Source organism: Mustela erminea, chromosome 18, assembly GCF_009829155.1.
Source record: "Mustela erminea isolate mMusErm1 chromosome 18, mMusErm1.Pri, whole genome shotgun sequence".
Taxonomy (NCBI): Eukaryota; Metazoa; Chordata; class Mammalia; order Carnivora; family Mustelidae; genus Mustela; species Mustela erminea.
This window is the reverse complement of record NC_045631.1, coordinates 36,961,070-36,983,647: the sequence shown is the minus strand read 5'-3', so window position 1 is coordinate 36,983,647 and position 22,578 is coordinate 36,961,070. Positions and strand designations below refer to the sequence as shown.

The following is a 22,578-nucleotide window of genomic DNA, read 5'->3' as shown; positions in this document are numbered from 1 at the left end:
TTGGATTCTGAATTGTCCAGGGAGGGAAAGGGCACCCAGAGTCCCACCAACCAACCAGCCTCGCTCAGAGGGCGGCGGGATGAGTCCTGGAGACCAGAGCTGGGGGGGCTCTGCTGGAGCTGTCGCTCCCTGAGGGCTCAGAGCTTCCCTCTCCAGCTGCCTTTCTGGAGCTGTCAGGAAGGCTGGGCCAACACCTCCTGGTGCTCCTGGGGGGCGGGGGTGACAGCCGCAAAGCCACTTGTGGAAGAAAAGCTAGTAGGCCGCATGGCCCCTTGTGTTCCTTGTCGCCTCCCTAGGTGGCCATCTGGGTGGCTCGGGGTGGGGGGCCCCTGCTCTCGCTCTGTCAGTATTTTGCACCGTGGCCTTGGATAACTCCATGCTCCTCTCCGGATCTCTTATTCCTTCTCTGTGAAATGAGATGCTTGCCCAACCCAGAGCTTCTCCCATGGGAGGGGGCATCCGGATCACTGAGAGTGGTGGGTAACACATGCATTTCTGGGCTCTGGAGTTTCTAATCCACTAGGTCAGGGCTGCGGTGTAAGGATGTGCCTTTCTGATGACGACCCAGGGAGACACCAATGCTCCTGGCCCAGGGACCACACTCTGAGGACCACTCGTATGGCCTCTCCTGTCCTCTCTGGCTCTGGCTCCCTAACATGAACAGACCCCTCCGAGGCTCTCTCCCAACTGTGACTTCCAGCTCCTTCTCCTTGGGAAATGTCCTGAAAGGGCCCTTCTGGGGACTCGGGGTGTCAGGAGTTCAGTCTGATAACGTGCTGGTGCAGGAACAGGACGGGTTGGGGGAAAATAGGGACAGAAGGAGGCTTGAAAGCAGTCATTGCCCTGCCCCCGCCGAGAGGAGGGCCTCGGGATGGATGTCTGCCGGTGGCGTCTTGCCTGGGAGTCAGCTGGGCCCTTTGGGGCTCAGTGAGCAGACGGCTGAGCCCCAAATACCAAGATCGCATTACCCCCTATGAGGCCATCCTAGGTCTGCTGGCTTGGGAGGGCAGCACTCAGGTCCCCTGGGTCCCTTCCAGCCAGTCAGCCAGAGCAAGGAACATCCTAGCATATGGGGAAGGTGGTCCCGCCACCCCCAGCCTGCCTCCCCTGCCCACCAGCGCTCAGCACGGCCTGGGGCTCCTCTCACTGCACAGCAGAGCTGGACGAGGCCTTAGCAGCTATCTTGCTGTAAGAAGTGACCCAGAAAGGGCACATGACTCAAGCTCACACTCCAGTTCCAGCGTTCCCCTCCACCATGACTCCTGGGGTCACCTCTCCAGAGTGGAGGTTTGAGACCCCCCCCCCCACTGGGCCATGGGGATAGGTGCTCAGAATTCACACAGGCCCAGGGGCTCATGCTTTGTCCTGGGGCTGGGGTGGGGGGTCTGCTGGGATCTGGTGGACTCTATCACCTGCGGATGCCCTCCAGACTCACCTCCTCCCACAGCCGTGTGGGCGCTGGAGGAAGAGAAGCAGGCCAGCGGTCCTGAGCCCTCCTCACCTGGTCCGGTGGAACTAGCAGCAGGAAGTGGGGGACCCTCTGCCCCACCCCCTCCGGCTCCTCTTTTGTGGGTGGGACCCTCTGCCCCACCCCCTCCGGCTCCTCTTTTGTGGAGAGCCAGATGCTGCGGACAGCTGGAGGGCTGGACCGCCTGGCACGCGGTCTGCTTGGGCAGGGGCTGGGTTGATTTCAATAACTTCATTTCAGCCCCGTGCACAGTCCGCGGCCTCCTCCCTCCTTGTCCGCCTTTCCCGCTAACCTGGCTGCTCCTCTCTGCTAGGATCTTGCTAATAGGTTTTTCTCCTGAGCTGTAATTCTTTTGGAATAGACCTCTGGGCCCTGGTACTCTGGCCACCACCAGATACTTCCTATGCCCCCATGGTCCTCACAAAGGTAAGGGGTCTGTCTATCCAACTGTCTCTCATCACGAAGGCACAACCTCTGCTCCCCTTGGTGAGCGACGTCCATGACATCTTCACGGGAAGATGGACCCCCAGTCATGACCAGGCGCTCTCTGATCGTCTGATCTTGCCATTCAAACACAGGGGAGCAGACTCCTCTGGAATGAACCTGTCTCCTCTCGCAGGAGCAGCTCTTGGTCCTACTCCCACCACCACTGCCCTGCTGTGACAAGGCTTTGGGTCCCGCGGTCCAGCTCCCCCATCGGCTCAACCCCGCTAGGGAGCCGCCCCAGGGCAGAGTCCTCTTCTCCTTCATCCAAGGGGAGCAAGGGTCATGGCTCACCTCGCCCTAAGAGACTGAGGAACCAGGGTCTGTAACCCTGCGGGGCCAGTCTGTACCTCCCCCGTCAGACTGACGTCTCCCGAGGCAAGAACTACAATAAGGGCACGGGTGGGAGAGCTTGCTTTCAGAACCCCTGGAGGCTGCCTCTGCCCTTCAGCCTTGGGCACAGGTATTGTCTAAGCCTCCGCGTCCCCACCTGAGACGGGGTGAATCTTCCCGGCGGCCTGCAAAGCTAACGAGGGAATCCATGGCGGGTCAACAGGCGACAAAGCCGAGTCTTCCTCTGAATGAAGCTTGAGGCAAAAGCAAGAGGTGTCTAGGTCCCTCCTCTCTCCTCCTTCCCCCTCATTTTTCCTCCCTGGGATGAGCAAGCGGGAACTGAGTCACCCCCTTCGCCATCCTTGGCAGGGATGCCGGTGACCTTGCGTGTGGCAGTCTCCTGAGGCGAGGCCCGTTGCTCAGAGCTTGCACGAGGTGGTGGGTGGGAAGGGAAGTAGGGGGGGGAGGAGGAGTGCATGGAGGTGGAGGCAGCTGAAGGTCAGAGGGTGACCGGGGACCTGGGTTATCAAGTTGGGTAGGTTTGGAGGGGGGTGTGGGAGACACAGAGAACCAGTCACTCTGGGCTGGGAAAGTGACTCAATACCATGGCTGGGAGTGGGAGAGAGAAGTGTTACTTCCGGAGACTCTGAGTCCCGTGGTGCCACAAGGAGAATCGGGGGCTGGGGCGACAGGCAAAGAGAGGCCCCAACAGCCCTACCAGGAGGAGGCAAGCTTGAATGCAGGGGGCGCCCTGCCAGTTACACTAAAGTCCCGGAGTGACAGCTGTCGCCATCCTGAAGGCACGAACACCGAAGGGGACCCTGCACTCAGGAGTCGGGGGCTGGGCTCTGGTTCCACGGGACCCCTCTTTGCCATCGGCCTGCCAAGCTCAAAAGCTGACCGGATAGCCCAAGCGACAGATGCCTGCTTCAAAGTTCTCGTTCTCCAGTCCGTCATCTTGGGCCCATCTCCCGAACCACGGAGGCTGCCCCCAAATGGACAACACGTGTGCTTGCAGGAATTGGTGTCCTTGTCCTGACTGGTTGTCCCGATTGGGCAAAGGACGTCATCTGCCGGACCTCCTCAGCTAGAAACCTAGGGATCTACTTACATTGGAGCACTGCGGGGGAAATGAAACGACCTCCTCGACAAATGTTACCTCTTCCTCGTCTGTTTTTGGATGTGGGTTATGTTCGCTTCAGCCTTGCTCCCGGTGTAGCTGGGGGAGGGAGGGAGGAAGACGGAGGAGACCCGGCTTCCCTGCCTGGTTCTGCCCTGTAACGCAGGAGGCAGGGGATTGTTCCCTGTTATCCATTTCCCTTTCTTCCGCAGGAATGGGATCCTCAGGATTAAGCCGGGCTTCTGGCTGCCTGAGATAGATACTACATCTCTCTGCCTCACTTGCGCCTAGATGTGGTCATGTGACTGAGATCTGGCCAGTGACACGTAAGCCAAAGGGCTATTTGGCAACTTCTAGAAAGACAGTTGGTAAGACAGTTTGAAAGACAGTTCTCGCTGCCATCTTAGACCAGGGGCATGAGAGTCACATCCTGGGAGTGGCAGAGCAACGAGCTGGGGGACGTCTTGGTTCCCGAACACCTCGTGAAATAGAAAATGGTGTGCACAGAAACACCATGCCAGCCCTAACCTGCCTCCCTTCTTAGACTTTTACTGTGAGAGAAAAATCAAACGTCTGTCTTATGTAAGCCACCGTGCTTTGGGTCTCCATTTCCTACGTTACATCTATTGCCACCTGCCCCCTTCCCTACCCACCCACCACCTTGCCATCAAACCAAGGGATGGGGGCGTCTGGGTGGCTCAGTGGGTTAGGCCGCTGCCTTCGGCTCGGGTCATGATCTCGGGATCCTGGGATCGAGTCCCATATCGGGCTCTCTGCTCAGCACGGAGCCTGCTTCCTCCTCTCTCTCTCTGCCTGCCTCTCTGCCTACTTGTGATCTCTCTCTCTGTCAAATAAATAAATAAAATCTTTAAAAAAAAAAAATACCAGGGGATGGGTTTGAGCGCTGCCCTACTGTGGACCTGTTTCCTCATCTGGGGAGATGAAAGGATACTCCCATATCTTGCCACACATCAGAGAGGTTTTCTTAGGCCAGTGGGCAAGAACGAACTTGGGAAAGCTCTGGTCCTCCCCCCAGCTCCCTGGCACCGGGGCACGCAGCCTCCATTTTCGGAAGGGGAATGAGTTGCTGCAGCATGGCCCGGAGTCCCTGAGGGTTCCGAAGGATTCTCCACCCCGTCTGAAAGGCCTCCAGTCCCCAAATTCAACCCCCACGCGTCTGAGTCCCCATCCACATTCTGATGTTGGTGACACGCAATCCTCGTTAAGGGCCTGGCTGATCCCAGCCAGATGGGATCCTAATTTAATTAAAACCCTTTAATTACCTGCAACAACACAGCTTTGGAAGTCCGGGGCAGGAGGGGCCTGGTGTTGGGAGGGGAGAGGGCGGGGCAGAGGAATGCCTGCCCTTCCATCACTCCATAAACGCAGGCTTTCGGGATGGTTCTTCACCCGGTGGACACAAACTGCAGGGAACAGACGGTGCAGCCCCTGCCTCTGGCTTGGTCTGCAGCCAAGCCGGGGAGCCGGGCCAAGCAGGCCCCGGGGAGCAGAGTGGCAGGCTCTAGAAACCGATGCTGTCAGGGTTGGTTTGGGGCTGGCGCCAGGATGGCCATAGGGTGCAGAAGTTCAGGTCTGAGCTGCCTAAGACCCCGGCCCTGCCCAGGGCCCTCTGGGTAAGAGCAGGCATGCTTCTGATGCCTCCTGCACTGGCCTGGCTTCAGAAACAGGGGTACCTCCACATCTGCCAAAGGAACTTGGGCACCGTTAAGGTCCTCCATGGTGCTGGGCCTCAGCTGGCTCCTCCCTAGGAAGGCAGAAGGAAGGGGCCCCGGCCAGAGCCCACCAAGCCTTGGCAGGGGCAGATGCTGAAACCCAGGCTCTGTGAGCCGGGCTAGTCTTAAGCCTTGTGGACATCATACACTAATACCCATCTGTTCTCTCCCTTAGTGCTCATTCATTCAACAAATACTGTTTAATAAAGCCTCTGAAAGTTCCAGCAGGTCTCCACGGTGCCAGGAGATCCAGAAGAGGTTTCCATCCACGCTTGAGCTACGGCCTTCAAGGAAGCATTTTATCGAGGTCAGCATGATGTCAGTGGTCGGAATTGGAGCAAGAAACCCCAAGGTGAAGGAGAAATGCAAGGGGAAGGATTCAGAGTCACCAGGCCCTGCCACTCCACACCCCAAATGTTCTCCTTCCAAAGCCAAGCTGGAGACACTCTGTACTTTGCTCTGTTGGACACACTCTCCAGGACCTAGGCCTTTCTGCTTCCACCTGTCCCATCCCTCTCCCCTCTTCTTGTGCTCAGCCTTGCCCCGTGCTCCGTCCCGTGTCCTCTGCTGCCCCCTGACCCCCACAGCTCTCTCTGAAGATCCTGCTCCTATCTCTGACTCAGGCTGTGCCTACAGTGCTATGTCCCTGACAACTTGGGGACTGTAACCATAGGACATGTGGACTTCCCCTCTAGACTAATGAGAGACTGGGCACGGGAGCTGTTGCTCCCTTGGAATGGAGACTCTGTGAGGGTGGGGGTTCCGTGCCACTGGCCCGCTGGCCTGGAGCTCCCCAGAGCCAGAGGCCCCTCCTCCGAGGCCCAGCTAATAATGAACTCCCTGCACCCCGATGTCCTGCATACCGAACCTTCCCCACCCTGGGATGACCACAGCTGGGGAGGGGAAGTGATGACAGGAGGGCAAGTCACTGTCCCCACCTGCCATGCCCGACTGCCTGGCTAGGAGAGAGCCCCACCCCTCCACCCACTTGTCCCCAGGATTGTATGTTGTCTTCTCTAGAAGGGTCTTCAGGGCCCCAGGTTAGCTCCGAGGGCACAGTGAGGTGCAGGGTCTCGACCTGAGTCACTGAGATTCATGGGAAAAGCCAGGGCCCTCTGTATCCTGACCCAGTACCCACTCTTTCCACTAGAACAGGCCTCCGCACCCCAGATCCCCTTCGTGGCTTAGGGTGGAGCCCACAGAGCCAGGGCTCCCCTACCTTGAGGTCAAAGCAAGGCCACGCCCCAGCAACGGTGTGTTTGAAGAGAGGTGGGTTGACCTCTTAGTTGCACGTGATCATGACCCGGTCTCACCAGCCTTCTCTGGGCCACAGTTCTTTCCCCACGCGGTTACTATAAGGGACAAACCGACTGTGTGAACAGCGGCACCATGTCGGGGGAGGCCCACGGGCATGTAGCACCACCTGGCCCTCTGCCCACCTGCCGGGGCCCGGGGGTTTCCCAGAGCCTCACAGGAAGGGGCAGAAAGCTGGTTTCTCTTTCTTTTTGAGGTAGGCTGTGTAGGGCCGTGGTTGCGAGCACAGATCCTGGAGCCAGGCTGCCACTTCCTAACTGTAGACCTTGCAAGTTACTGAACATCTTTGTGGCTCGATGTGCCCATCTGTAAAATGGGGATAATCTTTACCTGTCAGAGGGCCATTGTGAACTGAAAGGTGTGTAGCCATTGGAACTGTGTTTGGTGCTGAACTCAGCTCACAGCAGCTCAGGTGAGTTGCTCTGAGGAGACCCACTCTACGGCCTCCCGCCCCCCTTTTGGGCCAAGCCTGGGAGGGGGGAGCGAGGGAGAACAGCCATGGACACATGCATTCTTCTCTGCTGGAAGAATGTGCAGGAGAAACCCCACAGGGGAGGTCAGAAGTCTGTCATGTCTACAAAAGAAGATGCAAACAAAGGAAGCTACTTTTGTTTTCCTCGATTCTGGCTAAGAAACGGGGCCGTTGGTGGCATTACTACTGTTCCTTGGGCCCAGAAGCCCGCGTCTTCGCTCCAGAAGCCTGGCGGAGCACTGAGGCTCCTCTGTGTTCCCCCCAGCCCCCGCCTGGGACCTCTACTTATAAACGTAACAACAGGCTCAGAGAACGCAGGTGGCCACAGGGTCTTTATTTAGAAGCACAGAATCACAGAGCAGCTAGCCAAGCGTACCGAGGCAGCCTGCCCAGGGCCCCTCCTGCCTTACCTCGCCCTCCCCCCTACCTTGCCTGTCTTCGTCACCTCCACCCGTCCCCTCCATCTGTCACCTCCACCCTACGGATCGGTTTTCTCATCAGCCTGGAGGGCCCGTGGTCCTCTCATCGGTACCCCTGAGAACTGGGCACAGGAAGCACGCCCATCTCGGACGCTACCCCTGAGGTTGAGTCCCCTGGAGGACTGGGCCTTGTGTGACCCATTTCTTCCACACTTTGAGAAGGGCCAAGGGCGTGGGGTACAGACACAACCTAGCCGGTGGATCTTGACTCACAGACGACCCCGGAACTTTAGTGCTATCGTGGGAGTCTCTCATAGGGGTAGGGACGAGAAGAAGAGAGACGCGGGTCAATGGGCGGCATTTACACAAGACAAGAACTGGGCTGGTTAGGGAAACAGGGCCTGGGTGCGGGATCTAGGAGCAGGGAAGGGTATACAAATGCCCCATTTACCAGTCTTGGCAGCACCAGGCCTGGGCCAGGAGGGGCTGCTTACTCAGGCTCGGCCATCTGCCTCAGCTCAGCAGAGATCAGCACTGGAGGGCTCGGTGTAGGCAGGCTTTTTTATTTTTTTAATGCGGCAGGATCAGGCTCAAGATGTCACTCCAGTGAGCCGGACTGGAGACGGGGGAGAGAAATGTCTAGGAAAACAGGGGAGAAAGAAATGGAAGCTTCCATGCTCCAGGAGGAGGGAAGGACAGGGAGTAGAGAAGGAAGGTAAAAGGAAGAGGAGCCCAAGACGAAAAATGGTGTGGAGAAGATGGTGTTGACATCATGCCTCTTTCGCCGGCAACTCAGAAGCCAGCAACAGCCAGAGAAACGGGGCTCCTGGGTCCCAAAGTTACTGCCGCCCCCTCCCCAGTCTCCAGGCTCTCTTCTCACATCTGCAAGCCCAGGGGCTTCTGCCCCGCCTCCTACCTTTCTCTCTGGAATGCCTAATGTCAAGTGCTGCTCGCTCTCGGAGACTGTGACAGTGGTGACAGGGGTGATCCTATGCGCACTATCCCAGGTGACTGAAGGATCTGGCGCAGGCGGACTGCTTCCTGAGGCTTCTGTGGACTCCCCTCCTCCACACACGCCAGCCCCCTAAGAGCCCAGAGCTCACTCACAGGACACCAGGCTAGCCTCTCAACACAGGTCCTCTCCCACAGGTTAGTCTGCTCCAGAAGATTTCCCCATGCTCCCAAAGGTGCCCATTTCGGCGTGTCATCGAAGATTTATATTCATTCTAAGAAATCCTAAAAGCGAACAGACTCCGAAGGCTATTATATAGCATAGGCTGGAACCAATGTGAATTATGTGGTGATAACATTAGCAGTTTACCTTTCTTGTTCAATGGTAGTCACTGGATTAAGGACTTGACATGTGTTTTCTCATTAATTTCCCAAGAGAACTCTATGCAGGATGCCCATTTTACAGATGAGACAATTAAGGCCTACACAGGCAAGTACTTTGGCCAGAACCACAAGTGGTGGCGGGAGTGCAGAGCTCCCAGCAATTCTCAGCCATTAACCTTATTCCCTACTTAACACCGGAATACATGCAAGTCCCCAGGTGCAACCTTGCTCAACTTCCCATCCTCACACAAACGCGCCTGTGTCTGCAGGACTCTCCTCACACCCAGAGAGGGTGTCCCTCCTCCTCTTCTTCCTCAAGCTCCCCAGCCCCCTGCGGGCTCAGAACCTCAGGCCACGGACCACCCCCTCCCTACTGGAGCCTTCCCATCAGCTTTAACCAAATAGGTTTTGTCCTCTGGGAAAGCCCACCTCCCTCTCATTTCCCTCCTGCAGGCACTGCTCGAGTTTCTCCCCTTCACGGCCACACCTGAAGCCTGTGCCTATCTCTCACCTTCTCCCCACTCCTCACCTCCCCCCGCCCCCGGCCCTTCCCTGAATGACTCTGGCTAAGGTCACCAATGATTTCCATGTTGCTATCTCCAATGGGCATTTTAAATCCTTGCTCTTATTTGACGGCATTGGACACTTTTAACTCTTTCGTATTGGTCCTCTTGAATATGATTTTCCTCCTATCTCTGGCCACTTCTCCTTCATGACTTATCTTCCTCCACCAGCCTTCAGAGCTAAGACGCGGGCCCCCTTCTCTCCTCACTCTGTTGGATTCCTTGGATCCAACACACCCAGAGCTTCAGTTCCACCTATAGACCAGTATCTCCAGAACCTTCTCTCCAGTTCCCACCTCCCCTCTGAGTGCTAGGCTCATACATTCAAGAGTCCACGTGATGCCTCCCTTGGATTTCTCACGGCATCTCATGATCAGCAAGTCAGAAGAAATCAGTGATCGATTTTCCCTCCAGCCTGTTTATCTTCCCATCTGTCTCTTTTTGGGGGTCTCCTTCCTGGTGGCCTCTCTGTCCCTACTCCATCCAACCTATCACCAACTTCTGCCAAATCTTCCCCCTAAATCTCTCTCAAATGGATCTTCTTTTCAGCTCTGCTACAAGTTCTGAAGCAAGTTCTGTGATCTCTGGCCTTCCATCGTCCCCACTGCCAACATTAAGTTTTCTAAACTCTAGCCAGAGAGCTTATTAAAATGAAATCTTGTCACCCTCTTCTGCCTACATCTCTCCAATGATTTCCCACTGTTCTCAATTAAGTGCCTAAATCCTGCATGTGACCTAGGGAGGCGCTCCCAGCTCCGGCGTCTATGTCGCTGGTCTGCAGGCCAGCCTGCCAGCCTTCTGGGTTCCTTGAGCGCTCCGAGCTCGGGAATTCACGCCATTTCTTCTGGGCAGAACGTGCCTCCCCCACCTCTCCAGGCTCACAGCCCTTCCCCCTTCAGCTCTCACCTCAAAAGCTGCTTTCTTAGGGAAGCCTTCCAGACCCCTCAGATTAATTCCCTACTCACAGGCCCTCCCAGCGCCCCATACATTTCTTCCAGAGCACTTAGCGTGGTCTGACATCCCGTATTTGTGAGATCATCAGGGACATTCTCTCATCATACTCGAAGCTCCATGGGGGCAGGGAGCAGTTAGCGGAACTCCGTGTTACCGCTAAAAGCTAGTGCAGTCCCTGGCACATTGTATATTGAATGTGTAAATGAATAATTAGCAGAGAACACCGAAGAGAATTCATTCTTGCAAGGCCACACCGAGGCCATTTTCTTAGACTTAGGTCAGAGTGGAAGGCCCTGGGGATAATCCAGTGGTATGCAGACCAAACACTTGCGCTCCTTCGCTTTTCTCCAGATTCAGAGGTCATGGGGGCAGGGAGGATCCTCAGTGATCACATCCCTGGAATGGCTAGAGATGCCACTGGATCCTGTGGTCAGGGGATATATGCCTGTTTTTCCTTAGTGGTTCAATAAAATACTTGTAGCCCTGATAAGAGTTAGAGAGAAAATGTTTCTCTACTCAGAGAGATTAAAATGTGTAATAACACTATTGGCTCACGTATCAGTGTCAGTCTAACTATAGATTTCTTAACGACACGGGTTTGAACTGCATGGGTCCACTCACGCATGCATCTTTTTTTGATACGGTGCGGTACTATAAATGCAATTTCTCTTCCTTATGATTTTCCTAATCATAGTCTTTTCTCAAGCTTACTTTATTGTATGAATACAGCATGTAATACACACACCCAATATGCCCATCATCTGCTTATGTTCTTGGTAAGGCTTTTTCTAGTCGACGGTAGGCTATTCATCATTAAGCTTTGGGCGAGTCAAAAGTTATATGCAAATTCTTGACTCCACAGTGGGGGTTGGGGGTACCCCTAACTTGTTGTTCAAGGGTCAGCTGTAACTTCCTTTCACCATTAAACTAAGGAGTTTAAGGCATTTGCAAGTGCCGTGGGATAACAGGAAATAAGGAGGTGCACAGATGTTGGGAGGACAGATTTGAAACCACACCAGTGGTTCACGCTGGCTCTCTAAAGTCAAACTGTTACATTTTTAGAAATTTTGAGAGCTGGTTGTTAAACAGCCAATTAAAAATTGAATTATATTAATGTACAATGAACAGCAAAGGTAATAAATGCTCCAAATTCATCTCTCCCAAATTCTTTCTCATTCTACCATTGCCTATGTCTGCCAGGTCAGCATGGCAGAAATACTAGGCAGCGGGGAGCTGCGTGCTTTCCGACTCTGTGCCCCTGTGACGTCACCTTTGAAGTGTGAACTGGGCCCGGTGGGAGTATTTACACCACGGAAACTGGCAAAGCTACCAATCACGGCGTACATTTTGGGGTACTGAATGTTATTTTTTGGTAGCTCAATGCTGAGCCAAACCACTGGCTCCTTAAAACATTTTAAAGGTCTCTAGTAAATGTGAGGCAAACTTTTACTTGGAAGATGGATAGGTTGAAGAAGTACAGAAACATATGTCTGTCTAAATTTAGGAAATCATTCTCAAAATTGTGTTAAGGGCTGAAGGTGATTGTTTTCTTCTTCAGCTTAAAGCTGTAATTATTCTACATCCATTTTAATACAAATATCAGTTACTAAAGTGTAATTTTATGGAACAACCTGTACACCATGACTGCTAGACAAAAATAAACGTGTTGACTAAATTGAGGCATAAGTCCTTAAGAGTGGGCGGGAGAGATTCCTTTTCTCTCTCCCTGCCAAACTTCTGGAAAGCGTAGCTTCTACTCATCCTATATTTGCTTACCTTCTCATCAGTCTTGGCTTCTGCCTCCACCATTTGACAGAAACTGCTCTCAGGTAACCACTGACCTCAGGTAACCACTGACCTCCTTACTGCAAAATTTCTGTTCTTCTCTTCTGTTCTCAATGTCATGACCTCTCTGCTTTGTTTCTGAGGGCCACGCCCCTGCCTCCTCCATTAGACTGAATTTGTAAGGCAGAAATCCCACCCTTTACCCCAACCCTACCCCCCCCCCCCATGATGTTTTGGTACCTTCTGGATATTCTGCCATTGTTTGCTGAATCACCCGCCCAAGTTTAATCTGTGCGACCTTGAACATGTCCTCTCCCTCGGCTGGATATCTGTTTGCTCAGGTATCAAAAGAAGGTGAACTGTGTGGGGTGCCCTTCTTTCCCTTTGGCTTGTCAAGAGCTCATCTTAAAGGGTCTTGAGAAAGCTACAACTCTCCCCACTTCAGCGGAGCCTTACGAGCAGATGTGTGTCCACTCCACTGCCAGGCAAACTCTTGGATTTTCATTTTCTCTTTGGGCCTTGGGCCTAAGCCCCAAAGCTACTCCTTTGCCTTCTGTTGCTTCTGAGCTCAGAGCCAGGTTGAGTGACCTTGAGGAAGTTATGTTATCACCTTCCCAAGCTGTACGATTGGGATGAATGGGAACCGTGCAAGACAAGCTGGCAAGTGTTCAGAACTCCTGTGAGATCTGTAAACCGCGGGTCCTGATGCTACATTCCTTACTTGAGTTACGCGTATTTTATCTTCATAATATTTCCCCCCTGGAGTTGATCCCCTTCAACTCCTTAATCATTTCTGTTGCTTGTGCTGAATTCCCTCAAGTCTAAAATTCTTTTTTTTCCTAGAGCTGCAGGAATCAGAACCAAACAGTATTCCAGATGCCACTTTCCACTCCAGCATTACAGGATTTACAGAGGGGGGAAGCGATCATCTTGCTAATGGCTTAGCGGCGTAAAGATCCCATCAGTCAACAACATTCAAGTTTCTGCTCTCATCTGGAGGTCAAAGCTTCTGGTTCTCCCAGCTCATTATCCCAGATACTGATCGTCCTACATTTGCTTTCTTGCTCGCTGCCTCCGTGAGGCGTCCACCTATTGGGTCAAAGGCCCCAACGTGGTACGGTCACCTCCGAAATTAAAAGGGGGAAAACACAGCCACCCTGTGCATGCACGTACCTAAAGAGCAGCCCGACGCTCCTCACCTGAATGTTAGATTAGTCAGCAAGCCATTAGAAATGAATCTAAATGATGTAGGGCAGAGTTCAGTGAAAAGTCATGAGATAAAGGAAACACACGGGGCCCAGGCTGATTAAAAAGATAATTGGTTGTGGAAAATAAGGTTGGGCTCCAGCCAAGAGTTTGTCTTTGACGAAGATAAACGGAAGGATCCAATGCAGTCAGGTTGGGGGATTCAGCTGCTGTTCTTTTCTAGGAGTTGAGGAGCCAGAACAAAGCAACAGTCAGTTTCAAAGTGCAGCGCCACGCCCCCTCTGTTTGTTGTTCGGCTCATAAACATACAAGCTGTTTCCTTTCATCTACACAGGCTCACACAATACAGAGAACCCACAATAGGTTTAAACCAGATTTATAAATGGATGCGCAGAATGGGGAAGCCAGAGATCTTCTGGCCTAAGAAAGGATCTTGACGTTCCTGGCTAGAACTAAAAAAAAAAAAGATTCTCTTCTAAAGATCCGCAAGCCCAGCAGAGTAGCCAGTGAGAGGCCGCTCTTACCTGAACTGTTAAATCCCATAAAGGGGTAGGAGATGCCTAATGGCAACACAGAAAGGGCTCATCTCCACACGAGCAATGGGAAAATTTTCCACGGATGACCAGATACGGGGGCCAACAACAGGGTGGGGGGTGCAGTAGGGACCAAAGCCAGATACTCTATTTGGACCTCAAACCGTTAACTCCAAAGGTTCCAACTACTCGCCTGAAATGTTTTGATAAATAAGCTATATCCTTGTGGAATTGAAATCTCCAACTGTTCCACTGGCGCGGACATCTCTGCAGTGACAGCACATGCCCCAGATTGTGGAGTTAACTTGAATTAAATTTCAGATGTGGGGGGAGCTGAGGGAGGGAGTGGTGGCAGTGGGAGGTTTATGAACAGTATGCTGGGGCTCGGATGTTGTCGTAACCAGATGGCTTCAACTGTATCCTTTAAACAAAAACAAACACGTCCAGAAATAATGTAATAATGACAGGAGAAGCATCGAGCAGTTTCACCTGTACCTGAAATCCTAACAGCTTTGTACCCACATTGGAGATTCCAAAATCCCCAAAGAGACCTTCCTCCTGATGAAGCTTGGTACCAGGACTGCTCCCCTCCCGGGGGCATAGGCCCTGAAACCACCGCTTTCTATGAATCAGAGGAGGAAAGCAAACCTAAAGGCAGACTGTTCCTCCTCGCCCGCTGGAAGAACAGGACAGCAGATGGATCTCTCTAGATAGAGCTTTGCTCTTGCTTTCCTATGTTTCCTATAGGAAGGAAACTTCACCTCTGATTTTGGACCGAAACTTTTCAGAAATGGAACCTCCTCCCTCTACTTACGTAATCTCAGGGTACTGTATATCAGGAGAACTGTCACTCGACAGTTGTGGGATCTGACGCACGTCACTTGACTGCTCTGGGTTTCCACTTCTCTTCACTATAGAATGGGAAGGTGCTGTCTGTCACTCGGTTGTTGGGAAGTTGAAATGAAATACTGTTTGTGAAGGTTCGGTGAAAACCGAGAAGAGCTGAGCGAATGAGGCAATGCAGTGGCCCAGGAGGCCACATGGGCGGAGCAGACTGTGTGCATGCTGGAGCCCTGGACCAGTGTGCTGACCTGGAGAGCCAGGATGAGGTGGCACAGGACGGCAGCCATGATGTGGAACACCGGACACTTCCTCCTGGACGTGAGCCGTGGGAGGAAACTGACAAGTGCAATGGGATGGTTTCTAACAAGCGCATGCTCTGTGTGCCCGTGTCGATGCTCGACCACAGCTGGTCATTCTAGAACCTTGGGCAAGATGAATGAAAACTGAAAATCTGCCAAGGCCAAAGTCACTGGAGAGAAATGGGAGATGGAATATGTTGAGTCTCCATCTAAGGTCAAATGTACACACCTTGGCCACATGGCCATTGCATTTTCCGGTGTGTCCCACTGTCCTGTCCTGTCCAGCACTGTCCTGAGAAAGGCAGAGCAGCCCTGGAGTGTCCTTGTGAGCCCACCGGGTATTCAGACATTAACTTTTCTGGAAACACATCAAGTCAGTGACAGAACCAGTCAGAGATAAATGATTTCCCTTTATTTAATCTCCACATTCATGTCCCCTTGATCTTTTTATAGTTAGCTAGGAGAAGGGAGGTTGGGAGTTAGGTGTTAGAACACGTAGGGGGTAGAAAAGCCCACCCCCATTACTTGCCTTGGCAGAGGCAGGAGCCTGATCCCTCATTAGAATGAGGCCTGTGAGATACTTGAGGAGGACAAGACACTGGTAGATGCTGGGAGCTCCAAGAGGCAGCCCGGGGTGAGGGAGACACAGTAAATCCCCATGGGTAGACATTTCTCATAGAATCTCTGCAAGCTGAAGGCTCAAACCAGGTCTCTGAAATCCCTTAAGGAACTCAGACCCAAAAAGTCAGCCAGGTGAGTGAAACAAAAGACCAGAGATACCACACAGTACAAAATAGTAATTATTTATATTTTCAAAAAGAAAACAATTAACATTTGGAAGTTCTCCCCTGTAGGAAAGGGGTGAGTTGGAAGGAACAGGACTGGCTCCTACGCAGGCGGCAAGTCAGGTATGAACAGCTGAGCAATCTGGGCTGGGATTTTTGTCACACAGCATTAATAATAAAATTTCCTTTTCTTTTCTCTTCTTTTTGTTCTGTTTTTGTTTTGCATTTTATTTTCTTAGAAAAGGGGGGGAGGGAGGAGAAATAAAATCAGAGAAAAATGCCAAAAAACATTTTCCACAATATCTAAAAACAGAGAACCAGAGTTCTTGTCAAGACAGTATGAATTCTGGATGAATTATTTTTTCCAGTTTTCAACACCGATAAAGATTTTTTGCAAAAGCCACCACATGAGAACACGCATCTTCCAGCTCAAATAACCTCCTTCCCCTCTCGCCTTCACTTGTCAATTTTCATAAAAGGATAAAAGGATGTATTCTGTTCTTGCAAACAATAAGTGCTAACAACAAGAGAGCTCTTCTGATACTTGTATGGTGGTGAGGAGTTGTCACAAATATCGAAGTTTTAGCACAGCTGGATGGACTAAAATTTCTCTCAACATAAATACTACTAGAATCCACAAATTGATTTTTGAGAAATTCTGCAAAAATCCTTTCTTCTTTCCTTTCCTTTTCCCTTCTCTTATAACTAAATGTCCTTTTTTTTTTTTCTTTTTTTTTTTTTCCTTTTTGCTCCAGGCACCTGACAATCTGTTCTGCTCAGTCAGATGCAGACAGGTTTCTCTGAAGTACCACCGCTGGGACCTCCTCCGGGCCGGCACCTAAACTGAATCCCCACAGTACCAAAGTCGGCCAGGCCAAAGGGAACACAGTGACGCAGCAACAGGGTTTTCATTAGGTTGAGCAGCCCCAGGTCCCGGGCCCTTCCCACCCCCCGCTTCCCCCAAGTTTATTTAGTGCTGTTTTGAAAGTCTGGGGGCCACGATGCAGTCTTCTGCCCCCACGACAGAGTAAAAGCTCCACAGATTGCGCTGTCTACCTGGTGGTCAGTGGCAGCAACAGTGGCTGCTGCTTCAGGAAAACACACGGAGTCTTACGACAGGCAGGATCTTAGGACTGCTTCAGGCGCTTGCGTGGGGGTCCCAGAAAAGGGCACTGTGCTGAAGCCAGAGAGCGGTAGGCCTCAGCCACCAAGTGGGGATGCGACACCACCATTGACTTCCACCCGGAGGTCTCCAAGACATCTGAAGCATGACTAGGAGAAATGTGGAGAGACGGATTATCAAAGGTGCGAGAGGGCTGAGGTCCACCACCCCTGGGGCAGTCTAACCTCCCGGAGTTTGCTGTAAAGGGTGCCAAACACTCGGGCAGAACCCTTCGTAGACAGAGCCCATCACACAACGTGCAGACAGCTGCCCAGGCTGGGGCTGCTGCAGCTCGGAAAGCCTGGATTTGGAGCCCCCACTCTCTCAAATACAAAAGGCGAAATGTTCCTCAGGCCCTTCTCTCCATCACTGATGCTCCTCACATTCACTGGTGATGCTACTACAGAGAGAGAGCAAGAGCTCTCTTGCCCCGCAGCTCTGAGCTTCCATCTGGCTCTGCCATCGTTCTGGTCCCCGACCACAGACCAGATCATGGCCGCGGCTCTATTCGATCAGCCGGAGGGGACCATACCACACCCTACCGAATGTTAACATCTAAAGAGCACCATGCGAGTGTCCAGCAAGGAGCAAGCCGTCCCTAGAAGGAACATCTGGGGGTCTCTTCCCACCTGCCTTTGCCGCAGTTGGTAAACTCCTTCAAAACAACCTTACAAACAACCTTACATCGAGGAAGTTGATTCCTCTTTAGGGGCATTTTCTATGTTAAATAATGTTCAGCAACCTTTTAAACCGGCCTCAGCCCAGAACTGCTGCTGTGAGGGTTTTTTTTGTTTTTTGTTTTTTGTTTTAAAATTTTATTTATTTATTTGACAGACAGAGAACACAAGTAGGCAGAGAGGCAGGCAGAGAGAGAGAGAGGAACAGGCTCCCCGCTGAGCAGAGAGCCCGATGCGGGGCTCGATCCCAGGCCCTGGGATCATGACCTGAGCCAAAGGCAGAGTCTCTTAGCCCACTGAGCTACTGAGGCACCCCTGTGAGGGCTTTTTAAGGCCTGCTTCTCCCCTTTGGGTTTTTCCCAACTTCTGTTCTCCAACAGGCAAGGGAGCAGAACATGCCCCACTGAGAATTACTGCAGAGAGTAGTATGGCCAGGTCATCTGTCATTTAGGATGACAGGACAGATCTGCTGGAATGAACACTTCCTTTCCATGTAGTATTTAACAGCCTCGACAACTGGTTATCCCTTCTCTTTTCCCCATTCCACAATCAGCTGTCAGACACGTTTTACTAACTCATACAAAACCCACCTCTGTTCTCCCGGAGACCTACATGTCCTCTACTAAGCCCAGGAGTGGGAAGTGAAGGTGCTGCCATTCCGGGAACCCTGCCTTTCCAGGCCAGCCGCTCATCATTTCACTGCTTCCCATCACCGCCAGGAAGGAAGGCACCTTGCTCACCAATCGGGTTAGCCCCACAAGACAGAGCAAAACCATCTCCCGAAACCATCTCCCGTCCAGTCAAGCTGAAGGGAAAGATGAAAACCCTCTACTTACTACAAGGGGCTAACGAAGCCACGTGCCTGTTTTACTCCCTAATTCAAAGTCCCTCTCCTTTCTCTTGCTAGCCTGGCTCTCCTGAAGGGACAGCTTTGAAGGTGCCGACTCACTAGTTGATGAAATCCACTGCCTGAGTTTTCAACTGATCGGCGCTGTGGAGGTCAGCCAGGATGAGAATCTCTGCGGCGTTCTCCACGGAGAGGTTACTGCAGAGGGCGTCCTCGCACATGACCTTCAAGCGCTCCAGGGCGTACTGGAAGACACAAGCACTGCTGTGGTCAGGGCGGGGGTGTCTCTGGGCTGTGGCTGCTGCAGCTGTGCTCCTCAGCGGGACCGCCGCGCAACGGGACTCCGGAGCAGAACTGCACAGCGCGTGACAAGGCCACTGAGCTACCGCAGTGATAAGGCACAAGCACGCCCCAAGGCTGAAAAGAAGACCGCTAAAATAACGTGCATGGCTGCCACTCAAGTTCTAAAATCCATTTGCTGGGAAAATGGCCATTAGGGAGTACACCCACATCCTCAAGGTCACCCTGCCCCAAGAGGGACTCGAGTGTTTCCTGGACCACCACCACCTACCCTCCCTTACGATGAGGCATAACCATGCTTCAAGCCAATGGGACATGACCTTTTACATTCCTGCCATCCTTTGAGTCAGAGCCAAATGAGGGTGAAACACAGTCCTTTCTACTTAAGCAATGTCACCAGCCCGGCAGGTATGCCAACTGGCCATTGGGCTGTGAAAAGGAGCCCCAGGGTGACTTTCACCAGCATCTCTGCCACTAGCTGGTCCTGAATGAGGGTCAACCAAAGGTCTCCTTTTCAAGAGAAAGGGATAAATGGAGTCCTCTTTCCTGAGGCTGAGGTTAAGATTCTCAGGGTAGGAACAAAGCAGCAGAGACCCTGGATCCAGTTTTGATCTAAAAACTTCCTATTTTCCAAGTAAAGAGTATAAATGTTCTAGAAATGAAGGTCTGGGTTAACACTGGGCACATCTGATCTAGTGGATTTGTTTTGATGCCACTGTAGCATGTGCTCTCAAATATGAGATTATGAACTTACTAAGGAACTTCAGGAGCGAGGAGGAGGAGGAAGGTATAAAAGGAGTCACAAAATAAAACATTATTAATCAGTTCATAGGAGAACCTTCTGCTTTAAGGGTATCCACAGTCTCTGTACTGGTCCCACCTTCAGGACCTCAGAACTCAATGACACAATAACTACTTCAGGCTGAATCATGGCAATCAAACCAAGACAATTTTATTTTTATGAATTCTGGGTGAGGAGGCATGTCTGTGGGCACTGTGATCTCCTGCAGCAAAAAGAGAGTTTTATTGGTTTTGGTGCAGCTTTAATTTTTTACATTTGAGTAACTAGAAAACAGTTTCCATGGAAAACAGGAATGACACTAGACAAGCAAGAAATTAGGTTGCCGTTTTGTTTTAAAAGGCTGGAAAAGGTTGAATAAATGTTTGGTCTTTATACAGTGCTGCACAGAACATTCCTCTTATCCTTTCTCGATACATTCTTTTAAAAGGACTTTTTACTGTGAATAGTTCTGATCCCTATTGCATAATTAGACAAAAGTAGCCATTCTTGTCCCTTGGGAGACAAAGTTTTTTTCCTTAATTATGCTTCTGAAAAACCTGCCTAATGGCTGTACTTACTCAGGAGATTGAAATTGTGTCTCCCAGGCCTGGCCAACGTGTTTTGTTTTGTTTTTGGTCTAATTACACGTGTCCCCAGGAGACTGGAAAAGCCCAGAAGAAGCTGTTTCAGCCTCTTGGGTAAATTTTAGATGTTTAGATCCTTCCATGAAAGATTTCTTATTCTGTTTTCCTGAAGCTCACAATGAGGTGTAAAGGTAAAAATGTTTTCAAGTAAGCTTGGAGCAAAGACTGTCTGATAGGAAATTCTGAATGGAATTTGAAAATGCAACCTTCACTTACTTCTCATTCATAAATTTAAAGCACTGCTGCGATTCGACTACTTTGTCTTTTAAAACTGTAAGTTATTACACTATACTGAAGACACCAGCCACAGAATGCCAATTCAGGCTGATCCCCGTGCTCTGCGTACTGACGGGGGCTGCCCAGTACGTTCTCTGGATGAGGAGCAGGAATGAAAACCCAGGAATGACACAGACGTCAAACCCTGGCTCTGAGAATATATACTGCTCAGCCTCAGTATTTCTATCTGAAAAGTGGGCTTTCTGACACTACTCCTCTCTACAGGAGCTAGACGTAGTCTAGCTATACATAGTCATGCTATACTGGCATGTATAAACTTCACTGAAAATCAGAAGGCAGATGAGGCAGGATCATTATAAACGTGTGTTTACAAAAAGCTGTGTCTTCTAGTTCTCCAGAGCTCACAGCAGATAGTTCCTTACTGGCCCCACTGAAAGCAAGACTCCTGTGGTCAGCACGGAGCCAGACTGGAAGCACAGGGAATGTTCGCATTGCCTAACTGGATTCCTAAAATCTTGAAAGGATACAGCTACTATTCAATCCTTTCAAATGCAATCAATGAGGATTTACGTGCCTCGTCCTCTACAAACACTCCAAAAAGCTGATCAATAAATACAAAACTCCACTGTCAAAGCACGTACTTCCTCTGTCCTCGAGGTGCAGAGAAAGGTGGAAGGAGACTCTTCCCACGGGGAAATCCTGGGAAGGCTCTAGTGGCCTCAGGTCTGAGCCACCTCTGCCCCCAGATGGGTGCCAGAGCACCATACGGTAGGAAGAGGAACAACACTTCCAGCAGGGAATGGTCTTTTTCATGGGGTCTGCTGCTGGCCAGGTATAAACCCGTTTAAGAAACTTCCAGAGGAAAAAGAGCGTGTGCTTCCTCAGACCACAGGGCCTTGGAGGACAGGTTACGGAGCTCTTTCTGACCTATCTGCATAAAGAAAGTCAGTTTCCCCAGGTGTGTTTTTGGGGACACTAATTCCCAGAGGTGATTCTTGAGGAAAAGGATTTCAGGGTTGATTAAGCTAGAGAAATGCGGTCTATCATATTTTTTAGAAAACTCACAGTGTACATTAACATACTAAAAAGATTCTGAGAAATCTTGCAGTTAAGACAGCCAACACACAGGAACCCCAATTTGACTTGTTTAAACTCAGTATTTCATTAACATTTCCCTCCAAACTTCTTTTGGGAATCATTGGCCTACTGTTTTTGGTCCTTCCTCTGTTTCCTTGATCCTAAGGTCCATACTTTAATTTTCACACTTCAACATTTCTCAAATCGAAATGAAATGATCAACGCACACATTTACTGCAGTACTATTTCTTCGTCCCAAGAGCTACCGGTCATCTTGTAATTCTGACTGTGGCATATTTCAAGAGCTCCTTAGGTAAAAGTTGAAAATTCTAACCACAACAGTGGGTAAAAGACTATCCTCTTATTGACAAAGTTTAAAATAAAAGTTTATGCACTCAAGGGGAGGCGGGTGGGGGGGAAGGGTAAAACAGGTGACGGAGATCAAGGAGTGCACTTGTCCCATTAGGAGCCACAGAATATATGGGATTGTTCAATCACCATATTATATATATGAAATTACTACAATACTGTAGGTTAACTAACTAGAATTAGAAGAAAAAGTTTAAAAAAATAAAATCTCTCACTATTTAGAAAGAAAAAGTTAATCAACTCAAGAACACTTTGTACATTATAAAGTCAAATGTTAGTATTATCTGAATCTTTAATATCCCTGTGCTTACATGTGAGATGGGGAAGAGAAGGGAGGTGAACATCAAACTTACCCTTCTTTTCTGTAATTAGGGTGACCACAGAAGTTACTTGGACAGCAGGACACTTTGGAAAATAAAAGTGGTGGTGCTATCAATTACTGCAACCCAGGACTGCCCTGGGCACACTGAGATACACGCTTGTCTTACCTACTGTGTAACATAGAGGCCCAGTCATGAAACTCACAAGGTCACAAACACTCCTCCTCTTGTGATTCCTTTTCTAGTCTTATCTCACCTTGTCAGCAGCTGCCAACAAATCATCAGCCATTTTGTCGAGGTTCGGAGCCTTCCCCGTGTAAATGAAGCACATCATTTCCTTAAAAACTTCAGGCTCCACATCATTGATTTCAACCCGATTCTATGCCAGAAAAACTGAAAATGAGAAACATTCCAACAGAACAAAATCCCTAAACAATTTTCATGATTTTAAGCTCTGGTGAGAGAAAGGCTTGTTATCGTCTAAAACTTAACACGGATGAGAATTCTCTCTTTGCCCTA

The 22,578-nt window shown here is 50.7% G+C and overlaps 1 protein-coding gene across 3 annotated transcripts in view; it reads right to left on the bottom strand.

The window, feature by feature from the left end:
- Positions 1-16,344: 16,344 nt before the first annotated feature.
- Positions 16,345-22,578, bottom strand: part of SPOP (speckle type BTB/POZ protein) — a 64,974-nt gene continuing 58,740 nt past the window's right edge. For 2 of the 3 annotated variants that reach the window (XM_032320254.1, XM_032320256.1), the window contains 3 exons: positions 22,316-22,438; positions 18,434-18,576; positions 16,773-16,917 (listed from right to left, as the gene is read on the bottom strand). In XM_032320254.1, the coding sequence (XP_032176145.1) occupies positions 16,773-16,917; positions 18,434-18,576; positions 22,316-22,438 (411 nt within the window). Of the gene's footprint in view, positions 16,918-18,433; positions 18,577-22,315; positions 22,439-22,578 lie in introns of all 3 variants that reach the window. The other variant, XM_032320255.1, reaches the window with a different exon arrangement.